We start from the raw sequence: 20523 nt of genomic DNA on the forward strand, positions 1-20523 counted from the left end.
ACTTTGCTTCAGTTACTCATGCCTTGGTTATGTCCACACTACTGCAATGTACCCTACATGGGGCTGCTTTTGTACATGGTTCAGAAGCTTCAGCTAGTGCAGAATGCAGCTGCCTGGGTGCTTGCTGGGGCTAGACATTCGGAGGATATTGCTCCAATATTATATCTGTTGCAGTGGCCTATTCACTTCTGAGCCCAATTCAGAGTTCCGGTTTTGACCTTTAAAGCACTAAGTGGTTTTAGGACCAAGTTACCTCATGGACCACTTGAGCCCATATGAGCCTGCCCATGCTTTGAGATCAGCCACAAAGACCCTGCTTGCAGATCTGCAAAGAGATACAATCAAGTTGGCAAGAACACAAGACAGGGCCTTTTCAGTGGTGGATCTCCCTCCCCTGAAAGTACGTCTGGTTTCCTCCCTACTTTTTGTAGGCAGCCCTAAAGACATTTTATTTCAGTCTACCTTTGGTTAGGAAAAGGTGCTGTTGTTGTTACTATTGTTTCAATTTTTTTTAGAGTATTGTATGGTTTTGTGATGTTAGGTTTTAGCTTTTTAAATTTTTTTGAGGTTCATTCATTGCTTTGAGTAAAGGCCCCATGTGTTTTCACACGTGAATGTTTTTGTTGCAACAATGCATGTGTTGTTGTTCAGTCGTTAAGTTGTGCCTGACTCTTCATAATTCCATGGACCATAGCACGCCAGGCCTTCCTGTCCTGCGCTCTCTCCCGGAGCATGCTCAAGTTCATATTCATTGCATCGGTGGTGCTATCTAGCCAGCTCATCCTCTGCCATCCCCTTCTCCTTTTGCCTTCGATCCTTCTCAGCATCAGAGTCTTTTCCAGAGAGTTTTCTCTTCGCATTTGGTGGCCAAAATATTTGAGCTTCAGCTTCAGTATCTGTCTTTCCAATGAGCAGTCAAGGTTGATTTCCTTTAGGACTGACTGATTTGACCTCCTTGCAGTCCAGGGGACTCGTAAGAGTCTTCTCCAGCACCACAATGCGAAAGCATCAATTCTTCGGTGCTCATCCTTCCTTCTAGTCCAGCGCACACAGCCATACGTTACTACTGGGAAAACCATAGCTTTGATTATACGGACCTTTGTCGGCAAGGTGATGTCTCTGCTTCTCACTATGCTGTCTAGGTTTGCCATAGCTTTCCTCCCAAGGAACAAGCGTCTTTTAATTTCATGGCTACAGTCACTGTCTGCAGTGATCTTGGAGCCCAAGAAAATAAAATCTGTCACTGCTTCCATTTCTTCCACTTCTATATGCCAGGAAGTGATGGGGCCAGATGGCATGATCTTAGTTTTTTTAATGTTGAGTTTCAAACCAGCTTTTGCACTCTCCACTTTCACCCTCAACAAGAGGCTCTTTAGAACTTCTTCGGTTTCTGCCATTAGGGTGGTATTGTCTGCGTATCTGAGGCTGTTGATAATTCTCCTGGCAGTCTTAATTCCGAGCTGTGATTCATCCAACCTGGTGTTTCTCATGATGTACTCTGCATATAAGTTAAATAAGCAGGGCGACAATATACAGCCTTCTCGTACTCCTTTCCCAATTTTGAACCAACCGGTTGTTCCATGTCCGGTTCTTACTGTTGCTTCTTGACCCTCGTACAGGTTTCTCAGGAGACAGGTAAGGTGGTCTGGTACTCCCATCTCTTTCAGAATTTGCCACAGTTTGTTGTGATCCACACAATCAAAGGCTTTAGCGTAGTCCATGAAGCAGAAATAGGCGTTTTTCTGGAATTCTTTTGGTTTCTCCATGATCCAGCGAATGTTGGCGATTTGATCTCTAGTTCCTCTGCCTCTTCGAAACCCAGCTTGTACTTCCGGTAGTTCTCAGCTCACATACTGCTGAAACCTAGCTTGTAGGATTTTGAGCATAACCTTGCTGGTATGTGAAATGAGCGCAATTGTGCGGTAGTTTGAACACTCTTTGGCATTGCCCTTCTTTGGAACTGGAATATAAACTGACCTTTTCCAGTCTTGTGGCTACTGTTGAGTGTTCCAAATTTGTTGGCATATTGAGTGCAGCACTTTAACAGCATCATCTTCTAGGATTTTAACTAGCTCAGCTGGAATACTGTCATCTCCGCTAGCTTGTTGTTAGTAATGCTTCCTAAGGCCCACTTGACTTCACGCTCTAGAAAGGCCCACTTGACTTCACTTCTCTCGGCTCAAGTTCAGTGACTGCTATCATAACTATCAGTGACATTCAGATCTTTCCTGTATAGTTCTTCTGTGTATTCTTTCCACCTCTTCTTAATCTCATCTGCTTCTGTTAGGTCCCTGCCTTCTTTGTCCTTTATCATGCCCGTCTTTGCACGAAACATTCCCTTGAGGTCTCCGATTTTCTTGAAGAGATCTCTAGTCTTTCCCATTGTGTTGTTTTCCTCGATTTCTCTGCATTGTTCATTTAAGAAGGCCTTCTTGTCTCTTGTTGCTATTCTCTGGAACTCTGCATTCAGTTGGGTATATCTTCCCCTTTCTCCCTTGCTTTTCGCTTCCCTTCTTTCCTCAGCTACTTGTAAAGCCTCATCAGACAGCCACTTGGCTTTCTTGCATTTCTTTTTCTTGGGGATGGATTGAGTTGCTGCCTCCTGAACAATGTTACAGATTTCCGTCCATAGTTCCTCAGGCACTCTGTCTATCAGGTCTAATCCCTGAAATCTATTCCTCACCTCCACTGTATATTCATAAGGGATATGATTTAGGTCATACTCGAATGGTTTAGCGTTTTTCTGACGTTCTTCAATTTAAGCCAAAATTTTGCAACAAGAAGCTCATGATCTGAGCCACAGTCAGCTCCAGGTCTTGTTTTTACTGACTGTATACAGCTTCTCCATCTTTGGCTGCAAAGGACATAATCAATCTGATTTCGATATTGACTATCTGGTGATGTCCATGTGTAGAGTCGCCTCTTGTGCTGTTGGAAAAGAGTGTTTGCTATGATCAGCGTGTTCTCTTGGCAAAACTCAATTAGCCTTTGTCCTGCTTCATTTTGTACACCAAGGCCATGCTTGCCTGTTATCCCAGTGATTTCTTGACTTCCTATTTTAGCATTCCAATCCCCTATGATGAAGAGGACATCTTTTGTTGGTGTTAGTTCTAGAAGGTGTTGTAGGTCTTCATAGAACCGATCAACCTCAGCTTCTTCGGCCTCAGTGGCTGGGGCATAGACTTGTATTACTATGATGTTGAATGGTTTGCCTTGGATTCGTACTGAGATCATTCTGTCGTTTTTGAGATTGTACCCCAGTACTGCTTTTCCCACCCTTTTGTTGACTATCAGTGCTACTCCATTTCTTCTACGAGATTCTTGCCCACAGTAGTAGATATGATGGTCACCTGAATTAAATTCGACCATGCTTGTCCGTTTTAGTTCGCTGATTCCCAAGATGTCGATGTTCAATCTTGCCATCTCATGTTTGACCACCTCCAGCTTACCTTGATTCATTGATCTGACATTCCAGGTTCCTAAACAATATTGTTCTTTACAGCATCGGATTTTCTTTTCACCACCAGACACATCCACAGCTGAGTGTCCTTTCGGCTTTGGCCCAGCCGCTTCACTCTTTCTGGCACTACTTGGAAATTCCCTCTGCTCTTCCCCAGTAGTATATTGGACACCTTCTGACCTGAGGGGCTCATCTTCCGGCGTCATATCTTTTAGCCTTGTAATACGTTCCCTGGGGTTTTCTTGGCAAGAATCCTGGAGTGGGTTGCCATTTCCTTCTCCAGTGGACCACATTTTGTCAGAACTCTCTGCCATGACCTGTCCGTCTTGGGTGGCCCTGCACGGCATAGCTTATGGCTTCACTGAGTTACGCAAGCCCCTTCGCCACAGCAAGGCAGTGATCCATGAAGGGGACAATGAATGTAGTTTGACACAAAAGGTTCCAAACTGCAGATAGTTTGGCTCCTGCACATGCATGTTGAACTTGTGAGATTGAATGGATTTAGCATGAAAGGGAATATGTCAAGAGAAAGCAGATGGTTTGGCGCAAAATGGTTGATTCTTTCAAATACAGATATAGCAAAAATATATGTGTTCATGGAAGCGTGACTTACAAATGGATTCATCAGAAGCATAGGAGATTTAACAATGGCTGCCAGAGTTTTTGGATCAGGATTTGGAAATGACAGAACCTCTGTAAGTATTCAACATGAATTGTATTGTTTGGAATTTTTTGCAGCAAGTCTAGTGATATCTAGAGCTGCTATGCTACTCTAGATCACTTCAAAGGTTTTTCCTACATAGAAATGATATCTGTGTGGGCAAATCCATTTTTATGCTTTGAACCCAGAAAATGACTTTATTTTTCTCTCTTTAAACATGTTGAGAAACTGTCCTGACTTAAAAATAAAGTTGGGTTTCCACAGCATACTAGATTTTGGCATAAGATGAATATGGGAGTCTCTTAAAGCTCTGTCTGTTGGGAACAGAGGAAGGTATTTGGGTACTGTTCTGGGATATAAAGTTCAGATCTATTGAAAACCAGCAGAACTAGGTAGAAGGAAAACCTATGTAATTACCTGAAATACCGAGGTTGTAATATGCAATATTTGGCAAAGACAATTCCTCAAACTCCAAGATGAGATTATTGTCTCATTAAAAAAATACTAGATATCAGATGGATTTCTGGGGCCTTGAGATGTGGATCCTTCTGGTAGCCCGAACGGTTTTCCCTGATCTAACTGTGGTCATACACATTTGGAAACAGACTTCTACGTGGATATCCCTAGATGAATGGGAATCTCCACATGAAAATAGGCGTTGTGTGTATAGATCAGGAGCTCTTTTATCTCCTTTCATAATACTAGGGCCCGGGGTCATCCAGTGAAGATGAATGGTGGGAGATTCAGGACTGATGCCCTAGTTAACTGTGAAATTTGCTAGTACAAGGCCACCTACTTGGATTACTTTAAAGGGGATTAGACAAATTCCTGGAGTATCAGGCTATTAATTGCTACTAGTCATGATGGCTATAACCTCCAGTAATGTCAGGTACAGCAGAACACGAGCGGAGGGTGCTATTGCATTTATGTTCTGCTTGTGGGTTCCCCATTGGCATCTAGTTGGCCACTGTGTGGACAGAATGCTAGATAGGCCTTTGGTCTGATACAGCATGGCTGTATGTTCCCATGTTATGTGTAGGTACACTTTGATTGGGGCCAAGCCATATAGCACATAAGATGTGTAATTATCTTGTAAACATGTTTCTAAGTTAAGAATTTTTTAAAATTCACAGGTTTGACAGAAAATATTTTTTCTGCATTTCTAAACAGAAATGTGAGGTAGGTAGGTAGGAGGAGAGAGAGAGAGAGAGAGATAGGGTAGGTTATGAATTTCCTTCTTTAGCCAACAAGATCAGGATGGCAGGTCTGGATACCTTTTTGAAATGTGTTTTCTTGGGACATTAGTTTCTAAGGACCAAGCAATTAACAATTATTTATTTATGAATTTGTTACATTTATACATGATTCTCCTCCTTATCATTTTATCCTCACAACGACCTTCTGAGATAGGTTAGGCTGAGAGTCAGTCACTAGCCCAAAGTCACTCAGTGAGCTTCATGACTGAGTGGGGACTAGAATCCAGATCTCCCAAGTCCCTGTCCAACACTTTAACCACTGCACGTGTAATTACTCATCACAGAGCAGGAGCAAGACTGTGGTGTGTAGGGAGTGGAGATTATAACTCGGGGAAAGGTTGACTTTAATTGATCATCATACTGCTTTACTGCTTTTGTTGTAATGTTTCAAAGGTATTTATTGTTTGAAACTGTTTTTATATGGGTTTCTTATTGTATTGTATGGGTTTTTATGTAAACTGCTTAGAGATCCTGGGATGTCAAACAGTATAGAAGCAGCTTAAATAAAATAAAATAAATTAGGGTGCAATCCTATGGCTGCTAGACAGCAGCTAGACAGCCATAGGATTTTTCATTTTCTGGGAACCAAGCTTGAAGCCGGCGCTCCAAGGTTGGTTCCCAGAAAACTGACTCCCCACCCCCTCATAGGTGGCACAGTTCGTCCCTGGCTCCACGCTCAGAAGAGCAGTGTGGAGAGGCCAAAAAGGGGGCGTTCCTGGGGTAGGGGTGGGATGGTGGAAGGACCGTTACGATGCTTCCTATATGCCATCTGGTCTCCCCTCACACACACATGCTCTTAGGTGCCCTGGCTAGACAGCTGAAATTGGACGTCTAGCCAGAAATGCCGGGTGGCCAGAGCTCAGAGGAGAAGATCCCCTCCGTGCTCCGCCCACTCTGCATTGGATAGTCAGTCACCTCTGAGTTTGCTACCTAAACTGGATTAACCCTTGCCACAGATCCTGATGAAAACCATCCCCTAAAGCTGCTAATTGGAACTTCCCTCCAGGGATGAACTGCAGGTTTGGGTGTGTGGGGAATTTTCGTTGGTGTGGAGGAAAAAGTTGACCTCTCTACCCCACCCTCCTCATGCACTGCAGTCCGAGTCCGGCTGAAGCTCCCCACAGCAGCTATTTACCTTTTCAAAATGTCGACATTAATTGCTTTCACACAATTTACATCATATACAGTTTGGGCCTAGGACGAAGCTCTTACATTACTCACCTTCCCACCCATCACCCTTGGGGTAACATGAGATGCTTCAGAACACTTGGGAAGGACTCAGAGGGTGTCTCCTCCCCATGCCACAGCATGGTCCAATTTTATCCTTGTGCCATGGGAGGGAGCGATGTTGCTGTTACTCCTGCCTTTATTTTTACAGTTACAATGAAGTGGTAAAATGTTCAATTTTTTTAAGGGAAGGTAAGCAACAGGATTTGCAGCTCAATCCTGTAAATGTTTACACAGGAGTAAGTCCCAGCCCTACAAAGTTCAATGGAACTTACTCCCTAGTAAATTTGCTTAGGATTTCAGCCTTCGATGGATCGTAGCTCCTGAATCATGTATCAGTGTGGAGTTTTTAAAATATTAAGTAATGATTTTGTTAAATTACAATATCTACTAGTTGAACAATATTTTGTAGGCCATTGTAAACCTGTAAAGAATTACTCTTTCTCTTAGAAATGTCCCATGAGCTATCATGATGAGCTATCATACCCAGACAGAAAGAATGAACAACTGCTGCCTGAACTCTGGAGTAGTTAACTGATTAGCCAGTTCAGAGGTACAGTTACGGGCTAGTCACTGGTAGTGGTATGGCCATCAGGCAGGAATGTGCATGTTTTCACAGTCACAGGGAACCACTTGCTTTAATCAGTGGAGAAAGCATGTACACACTGTAGCACTGTGGCTCAGCGGCCGCCCAGAGTCAGCTTGACAACAGCTTTCCATGTTTCTCATTTCAGAACCAAAATGGATTCTTGAGCCAAGGTGTCAGAGGAATGCCAATTAAATCTGTAGTGCACACTACACGTGTCAGGAGAGCCAGCATGTCTAAAGCTCCTCTATAACATACAGCCATGACTGTTGGTATGGTGTGCAATGCTCATGCTCAATATGTGGATTTAGCTAACTTATACAGTTACAGATACAAAAATGTATAGCAAAAAGTACAGATATTAAGTATAGCACCACATTTCCAGATGTGAAAACATTTAGGGGGGGGGGGATTTCAAACACAAACATCCTTGCTTACTTTCTGTATGCTATTCAGTGTCTGTTGCAGGAGCTTCCCCTTCTCTCCCCCACTTTTCCAGGTTTAGTTCCATTAAAAAAAAGTGGGCTCTTCTTTTTGAGGCAATCCCAGCCAAATCAAGTAGGCAGTTTTATAACCTCATGTCATAATGCAGCTGGTTAGATATGGCTGCATGACATCACAAAACCAAATCTGAGTGAGGGAAATGCTTCATGCCCTTACTGACTGGGTTTGGGTGCCACTTTGCATATACAATCCTCGCTTGGGGGTTGTCATGTCATGCGAACCTGGCGAGTGTGGGTTATGCGAGAATTAAACAACTTTTGCATAACCCTAAAACAGACCATGGGTATGTGGGAGTCCTTTAACCCTCACATAACCCACACTTGTTGGGTGCAAGTGGGAATTGCATATTCAAAATGGCAGCCACATGTGCCACAGACCCACCATGGGTTAAATAACCCACAGCGGGCTATCGTGTCATGTGAACAGCCCCACTGTGATGAAGGCAACATTTTTTATTCTGTTCTGCACACACATACCTTCAGATCACCAGAACAGGCGATACAGTTCTTAGAGGGGCAGTGTTTTTCACAGTACTTACATGTACACACACACACACACACACACACACGCATACACATACTCAGCCACACTTCTACAACAGAAAACATGATTCTATGTTTGAGTTTTTCATCTGTATTACATCCATTATGTTTTACTCAGTCATGAAAAGATTGCTACAGGGAGGTAAATGATTGCTACAGAGAGAAGAGATTTGTATCAAAGGTGGAGAGAGTTTAAATATTATGGGACACTTGAACCATTAAGAAAAATGTGAGAATAAATATAAGAAAACATTCCTCCTCATCCTTTCTGCTAAACTAGTAACTAATAGTATTTGTATAGGTTAGATGACATGCCATACATAATCCAGTGCTATTCAATTTTCTGAAATATTTGCTACCTTAATTCAGTACAGAATTAGTAGGAACTTATGATTAATCATTTGTTTTCGGTTTTTCACCCAGGTAATTACTACTTACTGAAAGTGCCTAGTGTCAATATGTATCATTCCGTTCCTGGAACTAGCCATCCTTTACAAACTGAAGAGCAGGAAATAGGCATTGATCCCTTGCAAAGTTATGTGAACAAACCTGATGAAGGTGAGTTTACTATTTCTGTACTTACAATTTAGAAATCTTCAGAGAGGGTAAGTCTGTCTCTTTTTGATGTATACAAGTCCTCACCCCTATCCTCAGCAGTTGAATAGCAAACTTTTAAAGTACGTGTGTGTGCGCGCATGCGTGTGTGTGTGTAGTAGTCTGGCACTAATGAAAACCATGAAAAGTCAACTTACAATTACGTACTGAAACACTAACCAAATGTTTAATTCACTGTTATCCTTTCTAATCATAAACCAAACAGTAATTTCACCATCAGAATATTGAAATCCAATATAGCCTTTACTAAACATCATGCAAAGATGAGCTCTTTAGCCAGCTTCTTACAGCTTTCTTGATTTCCTATTATTTTATTTGGTTTTGATAGTGTTTTTGTAATTTATTTTCTAAAATAAAGATTTGCAATTTCCTATTAAATTTCAATTGGGGCATTGTTGATGCAACTTAAGCAGTGGTTTCCCATCTCCTTTACCTTCAGTTGTTAATAAAATAAGCAGATGAGTTTGACATCCCTATCCTAAAAAGTGGTTCTTTTGCGATATGTAAATATATAATTCTCTATTTAAAATATTTGTATCCCACCTCTTAATCATACTGATTCAGAAGGCCCACAATGTAAAATCATAATAAAATAATACAGACAAAAATATTTAAAATGATGACAACAATGGAAACTGTGACAGAATAAAAAGCAGCAGCAGCAGCTTAACTAAAAGCTGAGGAGAAAGGCAATGTTTTCAACCTCTTCCTAAACTTCAACAACAGTGGCGCCAGGTGAATGGATGTGGCAAGGGCATTCCATAGGTGAGGTGTCATAACTGAGAAGGCTGTATTTCTCACTGCTACCCTCCTCACTTCAGAAGGTGGGGCACACTGAGGAGGATCTCTGAAGATGATCTTAATAGTTGGAGAGGTTGATGTGGGAACACACAATTTTTGGGTATCTGTCTATAACACCCATGCAACACCTAGATTTAGTAGATGTATTTATTTCCAAGCCTTTTCTCATGGCCACAAATATTAAGAATTGAAGGTGAAATTTAATATAGGAATATATTTAAAGTGCAATGAAAAAACCAAACCTGGAAGAATGCCAATGCACGCATATGATACTTGTACTTCCACATTTCTGCTATTACTGATTACAGAAAGGCTTTTCAAATGCTCAGATGTGTACACCTAATATGTAGAGGGGGAAGAAAGATCACGCCCACTGGCCTCAACCTCGGTGTGATTGCACCCCTGGCCCTGACCTTGGCATATTCAGTCAAGCACTGGAGAGGGCCGCTTAGGCACATAGAGCTGAATGTGTGTAGGCAGCTGTTTCTGATGCTCTGCTAAATGTGCAAAGGTTGAGGTGTGAGGCTGAATGTATGCCCACATTGAGGCAGTGACCTGATTTGCAGAATAAATAAGCCACCATGGCTTCTGGCATGTGCCAGGCACCCATTCCATAACCGAACCCCCGCTCCTACGTTGTTGTGTTGTCTGAACCTGGCGAGAGTGGGTTGTTGGCATGGTTAGCAAACCATCCACAACCCTAAAACAGCCCATGGGTTCTGAGTGGTTTATTAACCAGGCCTTCAACCCACCAGGTTCAGATGACATGACAACCTCCAGTGGGGGTTGGGTTATGGAACAGGCACCCTGTGGGCGCTTGGTACGTTCTGCAAACCACAGTGGCTTATTTAAGCCACCATGACTCAAAACGATCATGCAAACCCAGCCAATGCCAGTGGGCACATTCGTACTCCCCCAACCCCAAGTTAAGTTTATGTGTGGGAGCTGTATTCTGTAGGAGACAGCAACACTTGAAACATTATCCTTGTCCCATAAGGACATTTTGCAAATACTTCCTCACACCCTATCACACTTGTACTACCTGTACTCTTATAGTCAATGAATACAAGTGTCAGGAATGTGAAAAAAATATAGTCTAAATTTCAGGTGGACTAACCTTGTGCTGTTTCCAGAATGCCCTTTTTAAATCTACCATTTTGTACAAGTATATATGTATTTTAGCCATACATCATATAGTAGTGTCTATATCTGTGTCTAAGGTTAAAATAGTGCTGCTTGATGTGTTATTTTATCAAAGATATATCAATGTAACTTCATTGTGCCAGTATGCAATGTGTATAAGAGTAGACATCTCTCCTTTTTGAAAATATGGTATAATTAGCCCTCTTTGTCCCTGCAAATGAGGGACAAAGAGGATATAAAAATAGGGGGGAAAGATATTAAAAATCAAATGCCTGGTTGTGCTTATCGGGGTTATCTAATATCATTGATCTTCAGAATTCACTGTGTCTCCCAAAGTTAATGTAACAATGTGAGTTATGCTCCTCAAATACTTGGTTTTATTTTATATTGCATAAGCACAACAGAAAAATAAGTATCTGTCATTCCTATTTAAAAGTTAAAAATACTAGGGAGCTATTTTAATGAAAGATTTTTATCTTTGCAATAGCTAATTTTTTTCAGCTAACATTAAGCGTAAATTGAAAGTTTATTGTCTAGAACAGAACGATTGATACCTTCTGCACATCTTAGCCCTGATCCATGATTTTTAACCCCTTGGAAATATTATTTTATTTATTGTCCTCTTTTTTCTTTGCTTTTCTTTTTTTTTGTGCCCAGAAGCAATTAGTTACCTAGACAAGGAAGACTTCCTAGTTTTTATCTGAACCTTAACATTGCTGTGACATACGAAGTTATTAGTATTGAATTGATGTTTAAAAGTGCCATTAATTCATTTACCCCAAATGTTCATTAACAATGTAAATGTATGCTGATGTTCTATGAGACAAGGAAGTGACTAATGACTCTTCACACTAACAACACTTAAAATGAATAGAAACTTAAGATAGCTAATCTTGAAGTAATCAAGACCTTCATTCAGCTTGGCATCTCTGTATGCTCTAAAACAGCTGTCAACTGTTAAAAATATATACACAACACACAGATTCGCACATGCAAAGATAGAGATATGTAAATACATGGTTCCCCAAAGTCATAAAGGTTACCAACCATAGTACATTTTTGCGTTCTATATGTAAATATTTTATATAAAGCATCCATTTCATCTTCATAGCTTTTTTACAGTGAAACACAAACTGCATTTTAATTTGGTGCCATATGCAGCCAAGATTCATCATCTTTCTGTTTTATACCATTATTTACAATAAGGTATGCTGTGGACATTGGGGGTAGGATAGATGTTACCATGTAATTTTCCCAGCCTTAATGCTGCAACTCAGGAATTCAGAATCAAGTGGCAGCAATTGCTCTGTAACAAAGAGAGATCATCACTGTTGCATGGAGCCTTCCATTTTTTGCGCTCTACCTTTGTATTTAAGTATCACTTTATACTTGTGTAACTATACATATAATTTCATAGATAAGAGTTTTGTAGTACAGTAGATACAGACGACCGTTTCAAGCTCAGCTCAGATAAGGATGCTACAGTTTCATTAGACGAGTGACTAGAAACCAAACTACGTGTTACATTATTCACGCTTTTAAAAAAACATCTTTATTTAGAAGAAAAGGCTGTCTCTTGCCTGTGCTGCATAAAACAATATAGGTGCAGTCATGACCCATTACTTACCATGGCAAAGTTTCCTGTGCACTGAGAAATTCTGCCTACATCACTTATTCAAGAGTAGCTAAGAACTCCTTGTTCAAGAACTGCCCATGGGACTATTCCATAATAAATGCCTCTGGGTAAGTTTCCATGGAAGCTTCTCAAGCTCTTTATCTGTTGGTTTAGTGGTAGATCGAAGGTGCAGAAAGCATCTCTTAAGAAATTGTACTTCATAGTAAGAAAAGGTTTTAGCGTATCACTTCTCAACTTACATCTTACAACTTTGGTGGGAATGCAAGAGAGCGCCTTCTCGGTGGCCACTCCCAGGCACTGGAACTCCCTGCCAAGGGAGGCTAGATTGGCCTCTTCTTCATCGTTCCACCAGTAGGCAAAAATGTTTTTATTCATGCAGGCCTTGAACATATTATAAGCTGCCCTGTTGCTGAAGGGGTTGGGAGGTTCATTGGTTTGGTGCTGTTTATTTCTTTTATTGATGTGTTTTTAATTTATTTGTTTTTATATTATGTTTTAATTAAGAATGTGTTTTTAATCTGTATTTTATTTTAGCTGTCTTGAGTGCCATATTTGTGGCAGAAAGGCAGGATAATAAATAAATAAATAAGCAAGCAAGCAAGCCTGCCTGCCTGCCTGCCTGCCATTCTCTTCCTGCCTAGTGTTCTGTCTTTTAATTGCTCCTCTCTTGTAATGTTTTCATGTGCACTTTTGTTTCTAGATTGAGAATTCTTCTGTGCTTACATCTTAAATTCAGTTGTGTATAATGTTATGAGGCTTAGCCTGTGGGGCCAGGATACAAGTCTGCTGTACAGGAGTTTTATGTGGCTGCAAAAAAGGCAAATGCTATTTGGGGCTGCATTAATAGAAGCATAGCTTCCACATCCCGTGAAGTACTAGTTCCCCTCTACTCAGCACTGGTTAGGCCTCATCTGGAGTACTGTGTCCAGTTCTGGGCACCACACTTTAAGGAGGATGCAGACAAACTGGAGAGGGTTCAGAGGAGGGCAACGTATCAGGGGACTGGAAACAAAGCCCTATGAAGAGAGACTGAAAGAACTGGGCATGTTTAGCCTTGAGAAGAGAAGACTGAGGGGAGATAGGGTAGTGCTCTTCAAGTACTTGAAAGGTTGTCACAGAGAGGAAGGCCAGGATCTCTTCTTGATAATCCCAGAGTGCAGGACACGGAATAATGGGCACAAAGCCAGATTCCGGCTGAACATCAGCAAAACCTTCCTGACTATTAGAGCAATATGACAATGGAACCCATTACCTCTGGAGGTAGTGGGCTCTCCCACACTGGAGGCATTCAAGGCAAGGCTGGACAGCCATCCGTACGGGATGCTTTGACTTCGATTCCTGCACTGAACAGGGGGTTGGACTCAATGGTCTTATAGGCCCCTTCCAACCCTACTATTCTATGATTCTATGTTCACAGAAGACTCCTTTTTAAGTCTATCATGTGGATGCTTCTGAAATCATTTCAGCATCTCACGTGTAAATATAGGTGTATTTCTTTGCATATATGTTTCATGGAACTAAATGAGTGTTATGAGTTGCTGAAGTGATAGGGCCAGCTATGTAGGTAGATACTAAGCAAGACAAGAATTCATTCTAATTTGGCAGATGTTTAGGATATAACTCAAATTATTTGGTTGGAGTAAGGAGGTGCTGCTGCTGATGAACAATTAAGAACATTAAGGGGCCATGGCTCAGTGGTAGAGCACATGCTTTGCATGCAGAAGAGCCGAGGTTCAATCCCCAGCATGTCCAGGTAGGGCAGGAAAAACTTCAGCCTGGAACTCTGGAGAACCACTGCCAGTCAGTGTCAGCAGTACTAGGCTAGATGGACAAATGGTCTGACTCATTACAAGGCAGCTTCCTATATTCCTGTGTAACATTCAGTACTGTAAACTTATCCAGTCTGCCATATTTTATTCTCTCTAAATAGCAGCAAAGCTTCTTCTGCTTCTTCCAACACCAGATGCTTACTTAGCAAGCTTTTAATAGTCATTTATTAATAATAGCTTCTGTGTAGTTTGATTTTACTTGAACAGCTACAGATCTGTAGTGACAAAGGCCAGTGATGTTTCACTTCCCCACTTACGTCTTGTAATAATTGTGCCTGTCACTTGCTTCTTAAATAGTGTTCTCTCCATGTCTTGTAATCACTTTAATATTTTCATGTACAGTGTTCTTTTTGGATAAAACATTCAACACAGAAAGAGCAACATTGGTGTGTGGGGGGGGTTAAAGAGTTAACACTGTCATTAGAATAACATTGAAGATGGCGAACATAACACTGATTTTTAAAAAGGGATCCGGGGGGATCCGGGAAATTACATGCCGGTTAGCATAATGTCTGTTTCAGGTAAATTGGTTGAAGGCGTTATTAAAGATAAAATTAGTAAGCAGATAGGAGTAGAAGCCCTGCTGAAAAAAAATCAACATGGCTTCCGCAAAGGTAAGTCCTGTCTCAGTAACCTTTTAGAGTTCTTTGAAAGTGTCAACAAACACGTAGACAGGGCTGATCTGATAGACATTGTTTACTTGGACTTCCAAAAGGCTTTTGACAAAGTCCCTCACCAAAGACTCCTGAGCAAACTTAGCAGTCCTGGAATAAGAGGACAGGTCCTCTTATGGATTAGTTAAAGAACAGAAAGCAAAGAGTAGGAATAAATGATAAATTCTCCCACTGGAGGGAAGTAAACAGTGGGGTCCCACAGAGATCTGTATTAAGACCAGTGCTTTTCAACCTGTTCATATATGATCCGGAATTAGGAGTGAGTAGTGAAGTGGCCAAGTTTGCTGATGACACCCAGTTATTTAGGGTGGTTAAAACAAGGGGGGATTGTGAAGAACTCCAAAAGGATATTTCCAAACTGGGAGAATGGGCATCTAAATGGCAAATGCAGTTCAATGTAAGCAAGTGTAAAGGGATGCACATTGGGGCAAAAAATCCCAGCCTCAAGTATAACCTGATGGGATCCAAACTAGCAGTGACTGACCAAGAAAGAGATCATAGAATCATAAAATAGTAGGGTTGGAAGGGGCCTACAAGGCCATCGGGGGTCTTGATCTTGGGGTTGTGGTGGACAGCTTGATAAAAATGTCAACCCAGTGTGCAGCCACTGTAAAAAAAGGTAGATTCCATGTTAGGCATAATTAGAAAGAGAACTGAGAATAAAACTGCGAATATCATGCTGCCCTTACGCAAATCTATGGTGCGACCACACTTGGAATACTGTGTACAGTTCTGGTCACCACATGTAAAAAAAGGTATTGTAGAGCTGGAAAAAGTGCAGAAAAGAGCAGCTTAAATAATCAAGGGTCTGGAGCATCTCCCTTATGAGGGAAGGTTACAACAGCTGGTCTTGTTTAGCCTGGAAAAAAGGATGGTAAGAGGAGACAAAATAGAGGTGTACAAAATTATGAATGGTTTGGAGAATGTGGATAGGGAGACATTGTTCTACCTCTTTCATAAAACTAGAACCTGGAGTCATCCTATGAAGCTGATTGGTGGGAGATTCAGGACAGATAAAAGGAAGTATTTCTTCACACAGCACATAGTTAAATTATGGAATTTGCTACAACAGGATGTAGTGATGGCCACCAATTTGGATGGCTTTAAAAGGGGGTTGGACAAATTCCTGGAGGAAAAGGCTATCAGTGGCACCTAGTTGTGATGCCTGTGTTATACCTCCAGTACCAGAGGCAGTGAGTCTGTGTACACCAATTGCTAGGAAACATGGGTGGGACGGTGCACTCATGCCCTGCTTGTGGGTTCCTGGTCAACAGCTGGTTGCCACTGTGTGAACAGAATGCTGGACTAGATGGACCCTTGGTCTGATCCAGCATGGCTCTTCTTATGTTCTTATACATTTAATATATTTAAAGCAAGTTAAGCAGCTTTGTGTTCCCATGTTACCTGTATTAGGTTGCACCTTGAGACCACTTTGACTGTGCCTTGTAGATACTGCATTTGTACTCAGTTGAAGAGCTTACATACCCATTTAGAATATTCTGCTTTTGATGGCCAACTCTAGGAATTATTGGGACATATTAGGTAACTTTTTCATACATCCACTGTAATAGCAAAATGGAAGCTTAAGAGAGATTATTGCCAACTTCAACTTCTAGTGATCTACACGTATATGAAAAAGAACACTTGCATTTCATTAAAAAAAAACCCAGCAACCCTAAAGTGGTTTTCTAATTATCCTTCATATATCAAGTACCTTCATCCCAACAGTGGTCTTAGCCCAAACAGTGTGCTGTATCGGTTCTGAAAACATGAATGCCAGATCATCTAGAAAATTGCCATTAAAAGTGATGTACACTTGAAAAAGCTCAATAGCAAAGAAATACAAAGCTCCTGTTGCAGGCCTTTGGGTCCCAATTTGTATATTTATTTTACATGGATTTAAATGTGTTTCACACTTGAAGCAGAGTAGAATGGATATCTATTTTAGCAATGGTACTTGTAGATTTTTATAGGATAAAGGCATTTTATCTATCACATTTTGGACACCAGAATTCTAACTTTCTTATTTGCTATCCTATTTTGGTTCATATAATCTGTATAATAACTACCTTGCAAATACTGAACAACTGGTTTTATTAGCAATTTAATAATGTATGTTTTGTTTCCAAGTTCTCAGAGTTTATTGAAATTCTAAGGGAACTGTTTGGTTGCTATCTTGTTTGTCTTGGGAACCAAGCATAGTACTTCGCCGAGGTTTTCATTTTCTCCATTTGAAAATACACTGCTACAGAAAATGAACCACTGTACTGTTGGACTAAAGCTTGGCCGCAATATAGGAAAGGCAGGAGAGGGAGAAGATTTGTGCGCATGTTTAGACCTTTCTTCTTTGTTTATCCATTAGTAACTTCTAGTGCTGAATTTCCAATCCACTTTGGCGCAGGAGCCAGTTTAGAAAAATCTAAGGAGAAAGCCCCAAATGTGTGTGTGCACTCGGCTCTTCTGGATTTGTAGCCCTTATTTGTCATTTAAATGTTAAGTTGCTATACAAATGCCAACATTTAGGCTTTGGACCAGTTGGCCTAATTCCGTCCTAAGTCTCTGTTCTCTAATATCCTTGCTGTCGTTGTCTTCAGCATAGCTGCATGAGGAGGCGTGACATGGAAAAAGTAAAAAATGCCATCATATGTACCTGATGATTTCTTGCCATTTTCAACAAGGTGTGTATTATTTATGGACAATCTGGCCTTTTTAACAAAGAAAAATATGCCTATGCTTTTACTGCCATTTCTACAAACAAAACAGCTGATAGTTTAATGAACGCCATACTGATGGCCATGTAGGACATAAGGCAAATTAAGCAGGTTACAAACTGCACATCTTCTATTTAGATATAGGATATCTTCCCAGCCTGAACAATTAGTTGTACTAATCAGACAAGCCGACAGTCAGAAACAGAAGGAGACCATTTGTATCAATTTGAACAACATAGCTGGTAATGAAGTGAAATAGCCACACTGGATAGTTTTCACCTCTATGTCGGATTATACTCTTTGAATGGACTCTTTCGTCTCCCTAAAAAGAAATACATATGTTTAGCAAAAGCTCATTAACTGATGTTTTCAAACGGAGGGTAAAGGGATAATATACTGTGAACCCAGAATTTGTTCAAAAGGTGCTTTTTGGACACAAACAAAATTTGATTCTTGGTAACCTTGTTTAAAGTTGAATGTGGATTTTCTTTCATGGGACTTTTTTTAACTATAGCAATTCAGCTGTGAAAACTGGAATACATTAATTATGTCAAAGAACCTCCAGAATTAATCAGCCTTTATGATTTGTTATTTTACAACTATTACATGAAATACATAAGATATGTATTGTCGGTTGTCTTAATTTCCCTTTAAACTTTTTGATAATAAATATCATTCAATTTAGCATTTCATTTATAGATTTTTATAATTAATAGTTGATTCTGATTATCTTAATGCAGTGTTTTCATCATTCCATATGAGGAATAAACCTGCTCCCCTTAAGAACAATTGCCTGATAGCAGTACAATGGGCATCTTAAGCTACAGCATTGAGGCAGTAATTAAGTACAAATATTTTGAAAAGTGACTAATTGCATTGGGTATTCCAGTATCTGGGAAATGTCTACATGTATTGTCGGAAAGTTTTCCAAATTAATTGCTTATTTTCTCCTACACATACCCTGCTCCAAGATGGCAGTAGATATAAAATGTCAGTAGATGTAAAATGAGCACATATGCACATTTTACCAAAAGTTTAAAATAAATAATACTTTTAAAAGTTTATCCCAAGTAGTCTCTGATATGCATTCCATTTTAACTTTGCTCTGATTGTCAGAACTGTGCATATCTCTGAAGTGGTAATCACATAGCTGTATTGTCTGAAAATATAGTGCAAATGACATAGAAGAATATGTAGCAGATGAGATTCAGATTTCCCTTGTGATGGCCCCTAATATATCTTATTGTTATTGGTACAATATGTGATTTTGGGGGGGAAGTGTGATCTGTTTATCAAGACAAATGCTATAATTTCATTTTTCACTTTGGTACACTTACATATGCAGAAATTTTAGAATATCTATGCCTTCAAATAACTTCATCAGGACTCATTATCTGTATTAATGAATTGATTTGGATGATACTTTAAGAATAATAATACTGTAAATAGTAAATAATACTGTGCTTCATTTATATTGCTAGATGAATTACAATATTAATATTGACGGACATAACAAAGTTCTAAACTTCTGAAGCTGAGATAATTGACTCTATGCCTAATGCATTCATTTAGAAATACATCACATTTTTATCGATAGATGTATTCACAAGGAAGATCAGTTTCAAAAATGGTTTGTAGCGTGACACGGGGGTCGGGGCTGTTGTTTGAGAAACAGAAGTCATAATTCTGTTTCACCTGAAGTCAACTGTATGGGCTGCATATAGGCTTCCAGGCTCAATTCTAGTCTTAACCTTTAAAGGCCTAAACAACTTGGGAACAAGCTTTTTGAAGGATCATCTTCACCCATATAATCCTGCTCATACACTAAGATCTATGTCAGGGGTCCTTCTCGAGTGCCTGATAAAAAGATTTATTAGGTTGGCATGAAGAAGTAATAGGACTTTCTTGGTGGTGGCCACAACACTGTGAAACCCCTTTCCTATTGACATGTACCTAGACCCACTTTTGCAGGCATTAGGCAGTAGTGAAGACCTTTCTGAGTAAAGATGCCTTCAACTGAATTTGTAATTTTAGCTTGTGCGCTCAAAGCCGCTTTGTGAAGTATTTTGTATGCTTGCTATTGTGGCTGTTGCGTCTTGTATCTGACTGTAGTCATGTTTGTACACCGCTGTGTGTAGACACTGCTCTGGAAAGTGGCTAAAAATTACTTGAAATATATAAAGTCCCTGTTGGACAAATTGAAGTAGTTACTTCATTCTTTAATTCTTAGCTTCATGGTGTTTTTTTCCTAGATCTTCCCTGACTTTTTTTTTTAGTTCTAGCCTTCCTCAGGCTTCACTGTTTTCCCTGAGCAATCCATATAGCATGTGTGTATCAGCTATTCTATATGTAAAATTGGAATTCTACTACTTCCATGACTGTGTCTAATGAAGTATTTCTGGAGTTTTGTGGCCAACATTTTTGGAAACATTTTAAATTACTTTAATAATATGCTATTGATAAATGTGATAAATTTGAAGTATCCGTGGTTAACGAAGAATAAAAAGCAGTAGGCTGAGGACTGGGTAGACGTTGCTTACTACAATTTGTTTTCAGGGTTGCTTTTGTACCTAATAGTTGAGTCAGGGTTTTTGAACAGAGGAGACAAAACAAGTCTTGCTACCATGGCTGGCTTACAGCTCCTGCATATTCTTCAGGTTGAAATAGGTAGATACTATTTTTATTCAGCGTGAAACACCAGGACAAGCGCAAGCAAACTCTCCCGCCACCTGAGGAGGAGGGCACACACAAGCCTCTATCATGTCCGCCTACCCCTTCATTGCCACCCTCAACATGTCTCACCCCCATCCCACCCACTTCTCCAAGCCTCTGCCACACTTCCCACCACCACTGCATCTTCTAGCAATATGCCACATCT

At 40.3% G+C, this 20523-nt stretch overlaps 1 protein-coding gene across 25 annotated transcripts in view; it reads left to right on the top strand.

Moving 5' to 3' along the window:
• TBC1D5 (TBC1 domain family member 5) overlaps nt 1-20523 on the top strand; it is a 412711-nt gene that overhangs the window by 137436 nt on the left and 254752 nt on the right. For 14 of the 25 annotated variants that reach the window (XM_084858400.1, XM_084858390.1, XM_084858388.1 and 11 more), the window contains one exon: nt 8660-8794. The exons of 3 other annotated variants lie outside the window; for them this stretch is intronic. In XM_084858400.1, coding sequence (XP_084714526.1) covers nt 8695-8794 — 100 coding nt within the window. In that variant the 5' untranslated portion in view covers nt 8660-8694. Of the gene's footprint in view, nt 1-3643; nt 4156-7338; nt 7468-8659; nt 8795-20523 lie in introns of those variants that run through there. 8 more of the 25 variants (XM_084858381.1, XM_084858382.1, XM_084858383.1 and 5 more) reach the window with 3 other exon arrangements.

This window comes from Heloderma suspectum, chromosome 5 (genome assembly GCF_057233095.1).
Source record: "Heloderma suspectum isolate Gila_16-S chromosome 5, 16-S_ref, whole genome shotgun sequence".
NCBI classification, from domain to species: Eukaryota; Metazoa; Chordata; class Lepidosauria; order Squamata; family Helodermatidae; genus Heloderma; species Heloderma suspectum.